Raw genomic sequence first — 18,780 nt, 5'->3', positions numbered from 1 at the left:
ATTTAGTTTGATAAGAACATGTTTATTGTGTGTATATCATTGTAAACTTTGCAGATATGTATAAGGATATCTAACGCTTGCAGGTGCGATTGTCAAAACTTCAACATTATTTCCAATCACGTTCGTTGGGGGCCTACTTATCAGACAAGTCTGAAGCTGAATATGAATTAGTGCGTACCAATGTTGCTAGCATATTAGTTTTCATTAAAACACAAAATCTACGAACAAAAATATAAATTTAGCGCTCACACTTTGTTATGAAGCCATAAAAAATATGTCGTACAGTGAGACAATTTCTGTCACGTTTTTAAAGACATCAAAATAAAATATAAAAAAATATCTGTACGATACAAAATAAAACAAACCTTTAATAATTGATATCTATCCTTTCAATAAATCCGTCCTGTAGAAGTCTGTTGTTCACTTAACCATCTAATATTTCATAAAATTCCAAGTATTTTCTGTTCGTTTGTAGCTGATTTACAATTTTGAAAGAACACAAGACCGCACTCTCGCGTGAAATCGAGCCAACGAAATTGTTTAATATAATGTAAGAACTTGTTGTACAATCGTTGTAAAATATATTAGTCTGAACTTACAATCGCCAAAAAATCGGTAACGTGAGAAAATTAATCCGTTTTTTTTTAATAATTTAACTAAGCAAATAATTTATGAGTAACTGCGTTGTAATTGCGAGACAATTCAAGTCCAGTACCGGTTTTCACAATATAAAATGATCCGTTTATTTTGACAAACAGACAGTAGTTGTCTTATGTCTTCAAACATAGACTCCTTAACATTTTACCTCATTCATACGAAAGAATAATCAATTCTGAATACAATGCAATCAATATCTCTTTCAGCGACAAAAAGATAAGATATAAGATATGATCATGCAGAGGGTATATCTAATAAGTATTCTACCTGCGTTAAGTATTCATATCTGCTTATCCGTGCTTCTGAAGTTTAATTTAATATGTCACAAGGACGACGTTCGACAAGTTGGATTGAAAGATCTGGCATTTGTATTCAATGCCCGACGATTTATTTAAAATCATGTATTTTTAAGTGCAACAAGACAATAAGTATTTATGAAGCACTAGTCTGAAGTTGAAGACAAATATTAGAAAGAAACGATCTTCTCTCAAATGAGAGCTGTATACAATTATTCGCCCAAGGTTTAGCTCAAATTCGATCACCATATTCAATATTATATTGACCTTTAATGAGACAATACACTGTACCAGGTAGTTCAGTCAATAAAATAAAAAAAACGTCACATGTTAATTCTTTATCATTATATTGTACATGTCATGACTGAAAAATAAATTCATAAATCACCAAATTATACACTACATATGTAATAAACATAAATCACCAAATGATATGCTATGTATGTAATAAACATGAATCACGAAATTGTACACCATGTATGTTATAAGCATGAATCATGAAATTGTACACCATGTATGTAATAAACATGAATCACGAAATTGTACACCATGTATGTTATAAGCATGAATCACGAAATTGTACACCATGTATGTAATAAACATGAATCATGAAATTGTACACCAGTTATTTAATTTACATGAATCACGAAATTGTACACCAGGTGTGTAATATGCATGAATCACGAAATTGTACACCAGGTGTGTAATATGCATGAATCACGAAATTGTACACCAGGTGTGTAATATGCATGAATCACGAAATTGTACACCAGGTGTGTAATATGCATGAATCACGAAATTGTACACCAGGTGTGTAATATGCATGAATCACGAAACTGTACACCAGGTGTGTAATAAACATGAATCACGAAACTGTACACCATGTATGTAATAAACATGAATCACGAAACTGTACACCATGTATGTAATAAACATGAATCACGAAATTGTACACAATGTTTGTAACAAACATGAATCATGATATTGTACACCATGTTTGTAATAAACAGGGGTCATGAAATTGTACACCATGTGTGTAATAAACATGAATCACGAAACTGTACACCATGTATGTAATAAACAGGAATCACGAAACTGTACACCATGTATGTAATAAACATGAATCATGAAATTGTACACCATGTTTGTAATAAACATGAATCATGAAAATGTTCACCATGTATGTAATAAAACATAAACAGAAGAACAGAACCACTTTTTTATTATTTTGACTTAATAAGCATTACAAGCTCATCGCATTAAAAACAAATATACAAACAAAAACAAAACATCATGGCATTTACCACACATTTAAAACAAAATAATTCATGAATTATGTGTCTTATTTGTAAACATAATTAGGATCTTTTAATGTTCACTTTGCATGGCACTAACAGTTTATCAAGGTATTCAGTGTACAGTTATGTAAATTTTGGAAATCTGGTGCTCATGTTCTATTTTTGTATCATTTAAAGCGTTTTATTGGGAAAAAAACAATATATAAAACATATTCCGTAAGTTATAGTACAAACAAGCTTTAATGCTGGCTCTAAAATATTGCAAAATAGGCCATTTAATGTCTGATTCCAGTTGAAAAACCGTTAAACATATAAACTACAATAACCTTTTTCTATTCTAGGGTCACTAGGCATCTAAATTTAACATTGTGACCAATGAAAACTGAAAAGAAGTAATAAAATGAGTGTATTGTTGTATAAACTACCTACAAATATTATGCAAAATGTATCACAACCCAAAATGTACATATTCTGGATGCTGTTTCATCAAGCGTCCTAAGAGCAATGATATGACTCTGACCGTCTGAAGGATTTAAAACAGTGCTGTACTCCTGTTGAAAATCTCTTCTATATATACACTGAACGCCTTTGAAAACGCACAAACATACATAAATAATGTTCTTCAACCAGTGTTTTTGCCATTTGTGTGACGTCAATTTCCACATGGACGTTACATGTTTCAACATGATAATGCTCCCGCCCATACAACCCGAAGGACCACTCAGTTTTTGTTCAAAACAATGTAACTGTATTGGACTGGCCGTCGTTGTCTCCAGACATGGCTCCTATTGAGCATCTCTGGGATGAGCTTGGTAGGAGGGTTTATGCACGAAATCCTCCTCCACCCATGTTGCAGAATTACGCAATGCTCTTGTGCAGGAGTGGGCCAACATCCCACAACACCGCATAGCAGTTCTTACTGTCCATGAGGCGTAGATGTCTTGCCTGTATACAGGCAAACGGGTCATACACTCCTTACTAGCAAACTGTGATTTGCGGTGTTCGACCATGTCTTACGTTTACAGTTTTACAGAAATTTGCATACAATATTTATAACATATTGTTTGTTGTACCTAGAAATTCTGAATACATTCGATGTACTATTAATGAATAAATTTATGAAAATGTAAGTGGTGCGTTTTCAAAGCCATTAAGTGTAGGTATAATATACCTCCTAAAAGGAATTAAAACAGTGATGTACTCCTGTTGAAAATCTCTCCTAGGAACGAAATCGCTCTAAGGATAATTGATGAAATGGCCCCTTAGATGCCGAGTGGAATGCAACTGCAGTATGAACAGTATGGCATATTTAATACTACATGTAATACATTGTAATACTATATGGCCAATTCTAGACTTGTACCTATACACCATGTAACAACCAAACAAGAGAGCTCAGTCAAACATGTGTCCCCTAACCTGAGCTTTTAGTCCATCAATTCTAATGAGAGCAAAACTACTTGGATATGGTAAACTATCAACAAATTAACTGGGCTGCTACAAAATGCTATATATGCACCAAATTTCTAAGCTCTAAAATATCTAACCTTGAAATATCTAAGCCATAAAATATCTAAGCTGTTTAATATCTTAGCTCTTAGGCTTGAGGTTGTGAACATGATTTGTTGTACATAATTTTAGTAGATCAATTTTTGAGTTGGCAACCAGAATTCTGGTTTAGGAATATCACTGTTAGACCTAGGACGACCTAAGGACTATCCCACTTATGTAAGGCATAGGCCCAAAGGTAAAAGCAATACCAATTGACAGAAATGTCGCACACAAGATGATCACAAAACTCACAGTCTCAGACAACTTTAAGGTGAGATAAAACCTACTTAAAGAACAAAAGACGTGAACACAATCTGTTCTATTGCCTTCCCTTAACTCCAATCATTGAATCAACCCTACATCTGTAAAATATGCGAGAATAAATAGACAGACAGGCAGACATCAGAAGTACATCAAACAGACAGGCATAAGACACACTGACATCAGAAACACAGACAGACATGCAGACATTAGACAGACAGGCAATCAACACACTGACAAGCAGACATTTGACAGTCTGGCAGACATTTGATAGACAGGCAGACATCAGACAGACAGACATTACACTGACAGGCAGAAATTAGACAAACAAGCAAACATTACACAGACAGGCAAACATAAGACAGACAAGGAGACCTCAGACAGACAAGCAACCAGACAGACAGGCAAATAGACATCAGACATACATCAGTCAGACATCAGACACTCAGTCAAACATCAGACAGACATACAAACACCAGAGACTAGGCAGGCAGACATCAAACAGACAGGCACATAAGACAGGCAAACATCAGACATCGGACATATAGGCGAACATTTAAAATACCCTTTATACCGTTTCTTTGTAAAATCTTATCCAACTGAATGTTCTAACAGCAATGAACAAAGTCAATCTAAACTGGTGAATGTGATAATACTCTGCTAGATCTATACAGATCAGACAGTCATTGCATGATGAAATAAACCATATAAACAATAATTCATCTGAATACTTAAAAATCAATACACACATGAAAAATTGTAGGTTATAAAAGCTCATAAATATAATCAGCGATGACCTACAAAAGAGCATACTTAATATGAGACAAGATACTGAACAATAAAAGCGTCAAGAGTTGATCCTATTTTTTATCTATAAAGAGCCTCATTTATTTTATGTTTTTGAGATGGCTTCTAAGAAAAAACTCCATAAAAACTAATGCAAATTATTATAAAACTGGGCCATATTTCAGAAGTTTGTTTAAAGATGCACTCTTAGTCCCAAAAATAATTCATACGATTGGTTTGATATACCAAAAATGTTGCAAACAAAGGTTCTTATGAAGGATACCTAGTTTCATTTGAAGGAAAGGTGCAGAAAGCAAGGTATTTCTACTTTATGAGATAAAGTATATCACAGTAAATCTTTTAGAACTCACCAATCATTTCATATTTTTGCATTTACAGCTTTTAAGTGAACGGTTATAATCTTGTTATCAGTAATTAATATTTTTCATGAATGCATTAATTAGTATCAACTTAAAGGTTTATCACTCAAAACCTATGTTTTTATACATGTGTATGCATTAGTTTGGAATACGTTTGTCACTTTAAGTTAATAACCTTGCTAATATCAATGTTAGCTTTCAGATCTTAACAGCTCTGCAAATTACATGGATAAACTTTTGATCTGCAGTATTTCGAACACGATTTGCAACATTTGTTTCAGCTGTCCTTTTTCACTTTAATTTATGAACATATCACAAAATATTTCGCCTGTTAACGTTAACAAATATATCATTAACCATGTTGTTAACATTATTCTTTAACAAAGTTCTGAACAACAGTGGCCCAGTATTTTTTATTCTTTAAAAATTATAATTAACAAGAATAATGAACCCTTACACACAAAATTAGGAGATACAGTCTCAAAAAGAGGAAAACAAGACTCTAGACACATGTTCAACCGGTACAGGAACATCAAAGCAATGAAAATATAACCAAAATAAATACCCCCAAAATAATACATAATCACAATTATAACAAGAGCGACGCGGAGCAACCAATCCTCATCTGTTGTTGATCCAAAGAAGGGGCATAACTCAACAATTATTTAAAGCCATAGATATGGGCAGTGGTCGCAATAAGCACGAGCCGGCAAGCCCTGCACTGGTCAAATGTCTTCCGGGCTTGCTCAAACTCAAATGCTCGAATTTTATATAGCAGGGATTGTTAAAACATTTGATGCCAAGCAAAAGTAGAAATATTCGGGCTGGTTCATCCAAAAGCCTAATTTTGATGACTGTATGGGCCGTGCTATATATGCATATTGTCTCTGGAAACATAATACTGTGTTTTATTAGAGTATCTATAACGGTTTGAGAATGACCAAGGGTTAGTTTTTTGCACAACATATACACTGCCAAAAACACCAAGGCAATGACAAAACCTTAACATTTTTATACAAAATCAGAGGAGCTAAAAATGTCAATATACATATTGTACATGTCCCATACATCCCTGCATACCGCACTTGAGTATAGTTCTTAATGGAATGATTATGCTTGGATAGCACTTACAGAGACAGTTTCTTGTTTTTAAGTGGAATGTCATGGGTAACTAAATGATGAATATAGTTAAACAATTTAAAATAAAAACACAACTTTGCACAGGTAACAAGCTTAATGCTGATATATTTTAAGGTCATCTAACATCCTTGGAGTGCATGAAGACGCATAACTTTGAACAGGTAACAAGTTTCATGCCAATATATTTTAAGTTCATCTACTTGATTCAAAGTTCAACAGGACGCATTACATGTAAAATGTAACAAGTTTAATGTCAATATCTTGAATAATATTTAGTTATGGCTAAAGAATGTAAGATCGATCTTTTGAATGATGATGATGTTCACAACACCGAGGCTATGACAACACTTACAGGGTTCACACAGCCAGACCGGCAAAAAAAACAAGGAATTTTCAAGGAGATTTCAAGGACATTTATAAGACTTTCAAGGACTATCTAAAATAACAAATTTTAACAAATATGAACACATTTTTTACAGGACAAGGATAAGCAAAAACCAGTGAAAAATAAAACCGGAAACAGAAAAGGACTGCATGCTCATGTAAATTGTAGTCTAAACCCATAATAATCCCCATACCATCCCACACATGCCAAGATATCCGAACAGCAGAGTTTCTAGCAAGGTGTTCACTTAAAGATTAAACTTTTTATGTAAAAATGGACCTTTTTTATTACAGCGCTCCATTTGGAGAAGAACAAGGAAATTTAAGGACTAATTCCAAAATAACAAGCACTTTTCAAAGCAAGACAAAAATTGAAGTAGGTTTAAGGAGGTTTTTGCAAAGTTGAGCACTTTTCATCCAGCCGCCTAAAATTCAAGTACTGTTTAAGTCTGTGTGAACCCTGACCAAACATTTTTTCTTTCCAAATACAGACATGCTTAAAACTTATATGCCTAAATAGATGAAACAACAAAATAACAAACATGAATTATAAATAGTGTTATAGATGATTAACTTCAGATGACAGATCAAAATTCATCATCGTCATCGTTGTCCTGCAGGAGATGGTGTGAATGCTGTAGATTCCCGACGGGGCTTTGGAATCCGCGCAATAGGAGGCGCGGCTGCTTTCGCGCATTGTGGCACGCACAGATGGCAAACAGACCAGCTACCAGCACTGTCACAATAAACACCATCAACACTGAAAAAACATGTGATTAATTTTAAATAAGGGTAATTTAATCATTTCTCATATATACAATATGTATGTTCGAACAACAATTCAACATAACTGAATAATTTTGAAAAACAAACTAAAAATATCCTGCTTCAAAAATATTAATTGAACGGAATCAAGTAGAATCATTAAACCAAATGTCATACATTATTTCATTGTTTTAGCTACATTGGAACAAAAAGAACATTATTTAAAAATATATGTGTATGTACATGGATGTCAACACCTTCATGCTCCAACTCAACAAGTCCTTGCCGTCATACATGCAGTTAATATGTTCTTGTATTTAAAAGAATGATAATGAATATAATATTAAGGCAGTACAGAATTGAAGATAGAAGATATTTGTTGAATTACAGTGTAAGATCGACATTTATTTCACCAAGTGGTGACATAATTCAATACTTTCATGAGAGGCACAACCACAAGAGAGAACATAATTTTCATTCATTTTAATTTCATATAGAAACAAACTTTCTTTTTCTTTCAAGTTAAATTTTAAGAAAAATGTTGATTAAATTAGTGTTAGGTGAAAACTTGTGTGACATCATTTTGGAAGTCTTTTCCACCAAAACAATTGCATAGTGAACGCTTTGACAACCAGAACATGCTATGCACCAATATCAGTAAAATCAGTGAAATATCATTCAAAATTTGAAAAAAAATATCACTGCAATGAAAATAACCTGTGTGAATAACATCATATTTCACCAAAAAAAAACATATGAGAAAATTACCACTGGTAACAATATAAAAAAATAACTATTTTAACATACGTACATGAAACTTCTGTTACAGTAAACCCATCCTCTTTTAATGGATCTTTTAAAAACTGCTCCACTCTCTTAAGGGACCCATTGTTGGGAGCTGGAGGGACCCCTAGTAAATGACACATGAGTGGATATATATCCAGGTTTGGAAATGGACTGTCTGTCTTGTAGCCCTTTTTGAATGCTGGTCCAAACGCAAGGAATATTGGGCTCATGTCAGGATATTTCGGATCATAACCATGACCGCCTGAAATTTTAGATAGAAAACATCTGACTAATTCAATTTCTTATGTACCATATAGTTCATGGAGTATATAACATGACTGATAATATAATAAGGAATTTATTCAATAAGTTTTCTAAAATTGATGAAAACAAGCTTTGGCAAGTTTATAAACTAAATGTAGTATTGAATGACCACCATTATATAATGTTATATTATATTTATATTATAAAAACTAATTTGATGATTCACAGTTCCAAATATAAAAAACAACGAAATATAGTGCAGCCATTTTTATGGATATTCATTCATGACTCCAGGTCAAAATTTATTACACTAGTTATCTATGAAAAATATATAATTAAATGATGTTATTTCACAGAGGCCATGTAATTTATGATATAAATGTGCATTATAAAATATTTAAAATAATTGTTGTACATGTATGTAGAAAAATTCAAAACTTGTCATGGTTGTGATATAATAAAATGGACTATTGCCAATCTTTCTTTTCTAATCTAAACTTCCATCTTCTTCTCAAAATAAATTCAGATGTCTAAAAACATATAATAAATAAGTGTTCAATGTAGTTGTTCATTGGAAACCAAAATGCCCATAACTATTCTAGTATATGTCACTGACCATGACAAATGTAAATACCTAGTTGTTCCAAAGTTATTGATCGAAAACGAAAGTATGTTAACGAAGCTGACACATCCAACGATGCCCGACAAAGCAGTCCCTATAACATGTACTTATCTACATGTAACTAAATACCTAACTACCAAAGAAATATGCAAAAAATCCTACCCTACCTTTAGTTTTAAATCCTTCAGTAGATGATTTGTTAGGAAAGAATACAACACCTTCTTTTCCAGTGATGATTATTGGTGCAATGCGAGAATTTTTGCTGTAGTGCAAAGTATCTTTCAAATAAGTACTATTTGACTTCAAGTAAACATCTAATTTATCCTTAAGACTGCTATTGCTAAACTTCTTATACAATGTGTCAATGTCTGAACCTGAAAATAGGAATGATAATAAAAACATTTAATCACCTAAAAAATATAATGTAAAATACCGATCTTTAATATTCTGTGAATATAGCATGTGAAATATTAAATTTAGTATCAGACTTAACAATATGACAACTCTACACATATCAACAACATCATTCTAATAATTTATATCAACATGAAGTGTAAATAGATCATTTAAAATATATTTTCCAAATATCTTTATCTAATGAAATGGGCAAGCACTTACTATTAGGATATATGTGAACAGTTATATGGTTTTCGAAGCCTGATCCAGTCGTATACTCATGGGCCATGATTCCATAATCCTCTAATACTACTTGAGTTGTGATGTTTGTGAAACCATGATCAGCAAGAAGTATAACATTTAAATCATCAAGTAGGTTTGTATCTCTGAGTCTTTTAATAAGATGGCCGATAACTACGTCCAATTCCTTCACAAAGTTGAGCACAGCAGTAGAGGCTGCACCAGATGCATGAGCGATTTCGTCTGGTTCATCAAAATACATCAGTCCGAGATTTACTGGATTTGTTTTGTTTGTAAACCAGTCCACCATGTCATCAACCATTTTAGTGAAGTTAATATGGCTAAATGGGTCTGTGTCATAATAAACAAAATCCGGCCTTATTTCTTTTACTTTTCCAAGTCCACACGGCCAAAGAGCTGATGCTGAATATCTGACACCACTTCCTTTCTTATTTGTCACATAGATTGGCTCTGCACCAGTGTCAAACCAAACAGGGTCATAATTGTCTCTCCTGTCATCATACCAAAAATGGTCTTTTACTGTAGGATCTGTGTCATAAAATCTGTTGTGAACAAGGCCGTGATTTTCTGGATATAGGCCAGTGATAAGTGTATAATGGTTAGGATATGTAACTGTTGGAAAAACACTGGTTAATTTGCCTTTCACTCCATTTTTTATTATGTTTTGGAAGTTTGGAACCATGCTTGGTGGTAGCAGATCCAAATAGTCATATCGGAATCCATCCATCGACACAAGCAGCACTTTAGGTGTTGAGCTTGCCTCACACAGTAATACAAGCAACACCATGCAAATATTAATGACCATTTCAGTAGGCATTGTACATGAAGATAATAACATCCATCACTAAAATATAAATGTCATAAATTAGAAATTGTTGCAAAATCAGTTATTTTAAAGCAGCTTTTTTAACATTTTATTGATTAGTCACATTATTTCGCGAACACATACCGGTCGCACTTTAAAACGCAAATGTCAAGGTAAGTCTGGCTTTAAGCATGTGTGGAACACCATATACTTACACTGTACAACAAATCTAGTATGACAAAAACTTCACACCATGTTATAATTAAGAAATGTTAAAAATGGTTTGTTTACGGAAGTGATGTTGTTTAATAAACACGCACCGTAAGGTACATGCAAGCGCCTGCTGGTTGAGATGAGACAAAATGACTTTGACACAATTTCGGACAGTTTTGCGTTATTTTAATCAATACAGCGAAGTTTCAAGTGGTAAATAATCAGTTTTACATTTCTAACATAAAGTTTAACGTTCTCTTTACGCATTTGTGTTTATTCTTAAAGGGTTTTTCATCCTACACATTGAAATATTTGAGGTTACATACCACCATTAAAACTTTATTGAGTCTGAGACTCCAAAGAGGAAATGTATGTATGTATTTCTTTAGACCTTGCGGTCCAGGATAACCCATGAAAGTGCAAGCACTTATTTCCAACGGGGTCTCTTTTTTTGCTGAAGGGACAGCACACTGAAGAGACCATGGTGGGATACAAGGAGTGCGATACCCTAGCTCTTTTACGAAGAGACCCATTGGTTCTTTTACGTGCTCAATGTACGTGGTACAACTTTCCTGGGTTAAACCAGTACTGAGTTCACGACTTTTCCAAGTACTACCCTTTAAATGCCTAGCGCCAGGCAAGGGAGCTACTTGTACCAACTTTTAATGTCTTTTGGTATGACGCGGCCAGTGATCGAACACACTACCTCCTGCTCTGTAGGCGGATGCTTAACTACTAGGCCACGGAGACTGTTGGCATCATACAGAGATGGATAGTAGAGAAATACATACTGGAAATCACTGCAATATTTTTTTAAGGAGCTTTTTGCCATTACACATTGTCAGTGCACTAATAATATATGATAGGTTTTTAATTGAAGAAAGCACAATTTTCATAATTACATGAGGCATTAAAAGCGTGCAATATATGTTAATGGAAAAACTCGATTTTATTGCATTATCATGTTAAACTTACATTACTGAACAACAACAAAATATATTATGATTTGTATACAGATAAAAATATCAGCAATAATTTGGCACTTTTTTAACTGGGATTTCTGTGGTCATGTAGCCAATAAAATTATTACATCTGTCATGGCTAATATTTTTCATCTGTACACAAATAAAGATTTTTTGGTGTTATGATCATTAGGTCAAATGTTAAATATGATTTTGCATTTAAATTAAAAAAGTAAGAATTCATGAACCTCAAAACGTGCATTTAAGTTGTAGTTGGCTAAATACTATCGCAGCATGAAACATATATATATGTAAAAAATCAACAAGTAGGATTAATTTAAGAACAGTCTTACTGATTTAGAGGTTTTGATTATCCATGGGGTAGCATTAAGGTCATTATTATCACCTGTATTTGCCATCCATAACATTCATAATTCTCACAATGACAAATTTATGGATATTGTAGAAAATATTGATATCATTTGAATGGCCCTTGTAATCTAAAGTCAAGTTGAAACATTTATAAATTATTTTCCTCCATTATGTATTATATTGTTATTTTCAGTTGTCCAGAGACTGACACCAGCTTTGTGTCAGACAGGCCAGCATACATGTCGTACAAGATCAGCCCTCATTTCCCAGCACAGTTCCCATGGACTGCATACATTGCCATCCAAGCTCATCCCCGCCCATTCATGTATGCTCCAGCAGAAACGAGGTGTTCGCAAGCTATTCCCAGAACCATTTGAACAAGATCCTGAACTTAATTCTTTGTATGTATCTTCTTGTGGTTTTTGCATTATGATGCGCACTGATTGATGATTTGCAAACATTTTACATTTCAAAGCAAATAACATGAATGAAATGACATCTGCAGTTTAGAATGTTTATGAATGCTCTTTTTCCAAATGCAAATGTCACCGTGACAATTATTGGGAATATATTAATGTTCTACTGTATTTTGTTTCGGGAACCATGATCTTGGCATTTCAGCATAAATATTTCCGCAAAGATACTTTCATGCAGCTTTTGCGCATGTAGTCTTGAGTAGTCCTTGATGCTTTTATTGACTCTATGGCTGCAACTGAATTTACACTACTTACAGTCCATATAAAGCTTCATGTAAGATCTCAATATTTACATGTATTAATCTGTTTCATGATGTTTTATTTACAGGCCAGATGAGTACACTCACTTAGACCTCAATTATGTTCCACACCTTGGAGGAAAAGGAAAAGGTAAGTTTGTATGTTGGAAGTCAAATCAAACTCTTAAAGCTGCACTCTCACAGATGGACTGTTTCGACAACTTTTTACTTTTTGTCTCAGACTGAGCAATTTTTTGTGTAATGTCTGGGATCCAGTGATATAAGACTGCTGACAAAGGATCAGATTGCAGTGTTTCAAATTTATGCTCAAAAATTTATGTTTTATGCCAAAAGAGATGAAAAACTCATTTTTCCTAAAGCTTTAGTAACGCTTTTAGCCACAAAACTTAACTTTAAAATGTAAATATTAAAAACTGTGATCTGATGTTTTGTCTTATATCACTGGTTTCCAGATATTTAATCAAAGATTGGTTTGGTCCATGACAAAAAATAAATGAAGTTGTCCAAAAATTATTGTAATCAGAGTGTGTTTCTGTATTTATTCTTATATCATAAATGTAGATATATTGCGTAAAATTTCGCTGCGTAAAATTCCCCTGGTGAAATATCAAAATCCCCTGGGATTCAGACCAAAATCCCCTGGGAAGTCACTCAGAAATATGGCATGTATGTATACCTGATTATCTCAGGCTATGTATTAACATTTTTTAAATTCAAATAATTTTTTTTTTTTAATGTATGCTTTTGATTCTGTCTGCAGATATTGTTGAAAACATCCGAGAAGCAGATAAACAAGCAGACATTGGTCGACTGTTTGCTGTGGTCCATATCGATGGTAAACAGCGAAAAATTACTACAGAGGATCTTGTTCTCATTAATGGCTTCTTTCCTCCCCAGATCGGGGATAAAATCCGACTAGAAAAGGTAAGTTTAACCAAGGTATTACATTATTTTAGTCTTGGTGTCTCTTTTGACAGTGGCATTTTTGATGTCATGTCCAAAAATTTGGCTATATTTTTAAACCTTTCCAGTTATTATCATGAAACATGGCACAGGTTTATTATGATAAACCGCATTTGTATCAGGAATCATAAGTCTTGCTTAATTATTTTTAAATTTTATAGTTCTGTCCCGTGATAAACTTAGAAAATTAATAAGTGTGGGCATTCAAAGGTTTGTTAACCAGGTTTTCAACGAAAACAGGGTTATTAAAATGAGGTTGTTGTTGGGCGGGCGGGTGGTCGTCAAACATTGGTTTCTGTTCAATAACTTTAGTTAGCATTGATAGATATTGATGAAACTTGGTGTGTAGGTAGCTTATGTACAGAGCTAGCTTGGGATTGCTTTTGAGTGGGGAGGGGCTAAGGTCAAGGTCACTTTTACTTAAAATGGTCAAGGTCACTGTTACTTAAAATAGAAAAATGGTTTCTGCCCAATAACTTTAGTTAGCATTGACTGATATTGATGAAACTTGGTGTGTAGGTAGCTTATGGGAAGAGCTAGCTTGGGATTGCTTTTGAGGGGGTGGGGCTAAGGTCAAGGTCGCTTGTTACTAAAAATAGAAAAATGGTTTCTGCCCAATAACTTTAGTTAGGATTGATAGATATTGGCGAAAGTTGGTGTGTATGTAGCTTATGTGAAGAGCTAGCTTGGGATTGCTATTGAGGGGGGAGGGGCTAAGGTCAAGGTCACTATAACTAAAAATAGAAAAATGGTTTCCGCCCAATAACTTAAGTTAGGAATGACAGATATTGATGAAACTTGGTGTGTAGGTAGCATGTGAAGAGCTAGCTTGAGATTGCTTTTGAGTGGGGAGGGGCTACGGTCAATGTCACTGTTACTTGAAATAGAAAAATGTTTTTTGACAAATAACTTTTGATAGCATTGATAGATATTGATTAAGCTTGGTGTGTGGGTAGCTTATGTAAAGAGCTAGCTTGGTATTGCTTTTGAAGGGGGTGGGGCTAAGGTCAAGGTCACTGTTACTAAAAATTTAAAAATGGTGTCCGCCCAATAACTTTAGTTAGCATTGATAGATATTGATAAAACTTGGTGTGTAGGTAGCTTATGTACAGAGCTAGCTTGGGATTGCTTTAGAGGGGGTGGAGCTAAGGTCAAGGTCACTGTTACTAAAAATAGAAAAATGGTTTCTGCCCAATAACTTTAGTTAGGATTGATAGATATTGACGAAATTTTGTGTGTAGGTACTAGTAGCTTATGTGAAGAGCTAGCTTGGAATTTCTTTTGAGGGTGTGGGGTCAAGGTCACTGTTACTAAAAATAGAAAAATGGTTTCTGCCCAATAACTTTAGTTAGCATTGATAGATATTGATGAAACTTAGAGCGAAGGTAGCTTATGTGAAGAGCTAGCTTGGGAGGTGGGGTCAAGGTCACTGTTCCTAAAAATAGAAAAATGTTTTTCTGGCCAACAACTTAGTTAGGAATAATGGATAGTGATGAATCTTAGTGTGAATATAGCTTATATGAAGCTGCAAATTGAACTTGCTCATACAACAAATTAATTGGCTATAATTTCTGATTGCCCATAACAAAAACCTGGTTTCGTCGCATTGCTGCGCTTCTAGTTTTTTTCTTGTTGTGATAAATCTTTTTACAGGGTGAAATAAATTAATGGTAAGATAATTTGTTAGGCCCAAGAATTATTATTATATCTTTATTTGAGTCTCGTCCATATACATACTTAGAGTTACATGCAACACATAAAAGAAGTAAATATATGGCCATTCTATGCAGAATTACAAGAGACTAGCTGACAAATACACAGAACATATGATCACAAAATAAAATACTGAAGAATAACCCAAGAATTAAATTTAAAAAGTGAGAACTTAAAACAAGAGTTTAGCGGAGCGAGCACCAACTCTCATCTATTGTTGTTTTAGAGATGTAAAAGGGGCATAATTTGACAGTTATTGTAGTCAGAGTAATTGAGCCTGCTATACATGTGTATACTGTCTCTGTCAAGATGTGTACCAAGTTCAATTGAAAATCTAAACCTTTTTCAAGATATGGCCAAGCTTTTATATGTGGACGCTGACCACAAAACCAAGTCTTTTTATATTATACATATGACAATACCTCTTTTTTTGATAAAGCAACTAATAAATGCCATCTTATCTTAAAGGAGAAAAGAGGCATTAGTTAAACAGCAAATGTAAAAAAACTATATCCATTGTTTTATCAGAATTCCTGTTTTCTTTTTTGGTGTTTTTGAGTTGTCAATCTTTTAATGGCCACACTTTGTTTACAGGTGATGATGGTTGGAGGGAAGGACTTCACCTTGATTGGGAAACCTCTGCTCAAGTAAGCATTTCACTTAAGGATGTATTATTGGTTAAAGTCTGGCTTATTTATTCAATGTTGTACAATTTTGCTAACTGGTAACGGTTGATAGGAAAAATAATACATGTACTTTTTCTGTATATATATATTTATATCCAGGGTTCTAAGCTTTTATGTTCAGACTATTGTACAGTTGTAATGATTGTTTTTTGCTCAAACATTTGCATCAAAAACAGTAGGAAGACAGTGGTCGAAATTATCACAAGCCAGAAAGCCTTGCCATGGATAAGTGCTTTCCATGCTTGCTCAAATTCTGAATTTTAGTGTCAAAATTCGGGCTTGTTCTCAAGGAGTCTAATTTCAATGACTGGGAAGTACCTTGAAGTTTAGTTTAAATGACTTTGGAGACCATTTTAAAGGGGTCTAAGCCCACGTTTCCTGTTCTGGGCATGAATCCCTCATACTCAAACAGACTTCAGGGTATGTATTTACTAACGTCTAGTGGCTGAGTTGGAGACTCTGAATCAGAACACTGAATGCTTAAATGTTTTAAAATATCTATAATTTAATTAATTTTGACAAAAGATGTGGGTTTGATTGAAAAACAGATTATTTGTAACTCATGCATCATTTTTTTTTACAATCTTTGCTCCTTTAATAGAATTTTTACAACATCATTAAAATTTAGCTTTTTTGAGCCTGAGTCTTGAAACAGACTCAGGCTGTGAGTGAATGCAGGCCCGAGCTATGTTCCAGGACTGACAATTATCAGCTGTTAGAACCCATGATACATGTTCTTTTAAACCTGTCGATGATGACATTCGAGGCGCTATCAAATAATGTAATGTAGGTCTTTGTATAATATTAAAAAATACATGTACACATTTAGTTTTACACATGTCAATATTTGAGAATAACAGTTATTACATGTACCAATTTAATTTACACATGTCAATATTTGAGAATAGTCAACAGTATCATGTTTTACACATTCAGGATATTACTGGATTGGTCATTCAGTACTGAATTTATTGAACTAGTCTACAAAAGTTTATTAAAGCTTTGTAGATCAATTTTAGTAAACAAGTTTAACAAATTTTGTTTTGAATAACCACAATGGGATATTCTTTTTTTACCATAGATACTTATTTTGTGGTTAATATGCATTAAAAATATAAAACATCGCTATATAACACACACGCTTACAGCGATATTCATTTTTGGTGTTACGTTATGACCCATTGTTCTTTATCAAAACTATATAATGACATTATTTCATGATGTCAATTTTATTTATGATAAAAATAGTTTAACATGTACATGTATAAGAATAAATATAAGATCAATCCGTTTGTTAATGCAATCTCAATTTGTACAGGAGGGACATGGTGAACATCGAGGCAACAGTGATTGAGAAGACGCTGTCACACGTCCGAGTTCACTTCACCATGTTAAAGCGTTTCAGGAGACTCAAGTGTAAGATATACTGACTTTCATGTAGAAACAGGCACATTGAAAACATTTACACATAACATGAATTTGGAACATATTTATAAAACATAAACATTTTATGAGATCAAATTCATGATGGGTAGATATATTTTTTTTACCATTTGAATTTTCAGTTCTTAATTTTTGTGGGTCAATTTATGATAAGTAGTGGAAAAAAAGCCTAAAATGAGTTTTGTCTATAATAATGTCAAGCCTTTTGATGAATATATTATGCTTACCTAAAGTATTTGAGACATAAATGTAACTGTGATACAGAGATGTACTACCTCAAAGCCTGTGACAAAGAGTTAAGTCGTCTTTAAAATTAACTATTTCTCAGGTTTTTTACATTTACATTTACCCCATTACATTTTTCGACAAAAATCAACATTCTTTTGCTGAGCTCTTCTCCACTTCAGACTTGACCAACCTCTTTTTACATGTTTAATCAATATTGTATGGGTATTTTTCAGTGCTGCAGCACCCCCAGACTGTGATAGTGATCAACAAGATAGAAGTGGAACCTACCGCCCTCTGACCCTTAAAGCTGTGTGGTGTTCCATTTTCATACCTGTACGACTGATATACATTGTACTAGTAAACAAACCTTGCGTGACTGATACAACTTCTGTCATACATTGAAAATGAATAAATACTGTATAAAGTATTTTTATGTCTTGTTCTGATATACTCAACTCAATCAGTTGTTGTTGTTGTTGGTGGTGGTGACAGTGTGTTCTTATTGTTAACAATATAAGTTAAGTTTCAATGATACCTGCTACTAACAACTACATGGTAGGTGGGTGTTTTTCACCATTGTCATCTCACTAGCTTGCTGCAGTTGACCTTATAATCTGACACGCCCATTAGTCAGACATCTAGAGATTAAGTACACAAGCCCATCTCAGACAGACACAAATAATCCTCATAACAGTTTAACATTGATGAATATCTATCTAAAAGCCAGTTTCAGTTTGTATTCAATCTTGTACTGCTCCATACTTTGTTGTTACGGTAATTGGCTCAACATCTCAACCAAGTTTGATAAACAA

At 33.7% G+C, this 18,780-nt stretch overlaps 2 protein-coding genes and 1 long non-coding RNA gene across 5 annotated transcripts in view; 1 reads left to right on the top strand and 2 right to left on the bottom strand.

Annotated features, from left to right (window-relative positions):
* LOC128238350 (uncharacterized) overlaps positions 1-790 on the bottom strand; it is a 271,015-nt gene extending 270,225 nt beyond the window's left edge. For all 3 annotated transcript variants that reach the window (XR_008261679.1, XR_008261678.1, XR_008261680.1), the window contains exon 1: positions 366-790. This is a non-coding gene — a long non-coding RNA (uncharacterized LOC128238350). The remainder of the gene's footprint in view (positions 1-365) is intronic.
* A 488-nt stretch (positions 791-1,278) lies between these two features.
* On the bottom strand, positions 1,279-10,959 carry LOC128238451 (bis(5'-adenosyl)-triphosphatase ENPP4-like). Its single transcript, XM_052954380.1, has 5 exons — positions 10,868-10,959; positions 9,809-10,691; positions 9,358-9,564; positions 8,330-8,566; positions 1,279-7,513 (listed from the first exon to the last, which is right to left on the bottom strand). Exons 2-5 carry the CDS (start codon positions 10,683-10,685, stop codon positions 7,341-7,343), a joined length of 1,494 nt encoding a protein of 497 aa, XP_052810340.1. The 5' UTR covers positions 10,686-10,691; positions 10,868-10,959; the 3' UTR covers positions 1,279-7,340.
* On the top strand, positions 10,944-18,395 carry LOC128238452 (39S ribosomal protein L21, mitochondrial-like). Its single transcript, XM_052954381.1, has 7 exons — positions 10,944-11,078; positions 12,393-12,600; positions 13,004-13,065; positions 13,696-13,859; positions 16,206-16,258; positions 17,616-17,713; positions 18,202-18,395. The coding sequence occupies exons 1-7, from the start codon at positions 11,015-11,017 to the stop codon at positions 18,264-18,266; spliced, it is 714 nt and encodes a 237-aa protein (XP_052810341.1). The 5' UTR covers positions 10,944-11,014; the 3' UTR covers positions 18,267-18,395.
* The last annotated feature ends 385 nt before the right edge of the window (positions 18,396-18,780 follow it).

Source organism: Mya arenaria, chromosome 6, assembly GCF_026914265.1.
Source record: "Mya arenaria isolate MELC-2E11 chromosome 6, ASM2691426v1".
In the NCBI taxonomy this organism is placed as follows: domain Eukaryota; kingdom Metazoa; phylum Mollusca; class Bivalvia; order Myida; family Myidae; genus Mya; species Mya arenaria.
Note: the sequence above shows the minus strand (reverse complement) of the source record. Positions and strands in the feature narration are given on the sequence as shown.

Excerpts from the sequence above, each read along its gene's own strand:
- LOC128238451 (XM_052954380.1), bottom strand. The coding sequence starts at position 10,685 with ATGTTATTATCTTCATGTACAATGCCTACTGAAATGGTCATTAATATT. Across the intron at positions 9,565-9,808 it reads TGTTCACATATATCCTAATA|GTTCAGACATTGACACATTG; the intron begins GTAAGTGCTTGC and ends TCCTATTTTCAG. Across the intron at positions 7,514-8,329 it reads TACTGTAACAGAAGTTTCAT|TGTTGATGGTGTTTATTGTG; the intron begins GTACGTATGTTA and ends ATGTTTTTTCAG.
- LOC128238452 (XM_052954381.1), top strand. The coding sequence starts at position 11,015 with ATGACTTTGACACAATTTCGGACAGTTTTGCGTTATTTTAATCAATAC. Across the intron at positions 11,079-12,392 it reads ATACAGCGAAGTTTCAAGTG|TTGTCCAGAGACTGACACCA; the intron begins GTAAATAATCAG and ends TGTTATTTTCAG. Across the intron at positions 17,714-18,201 it reads GCGTTTCAGGAGACTCAAGT|TGCTGCAGCACCCCCAGACT; the intron begins GTAAGATATACT and ends GGTATTTTTCAG.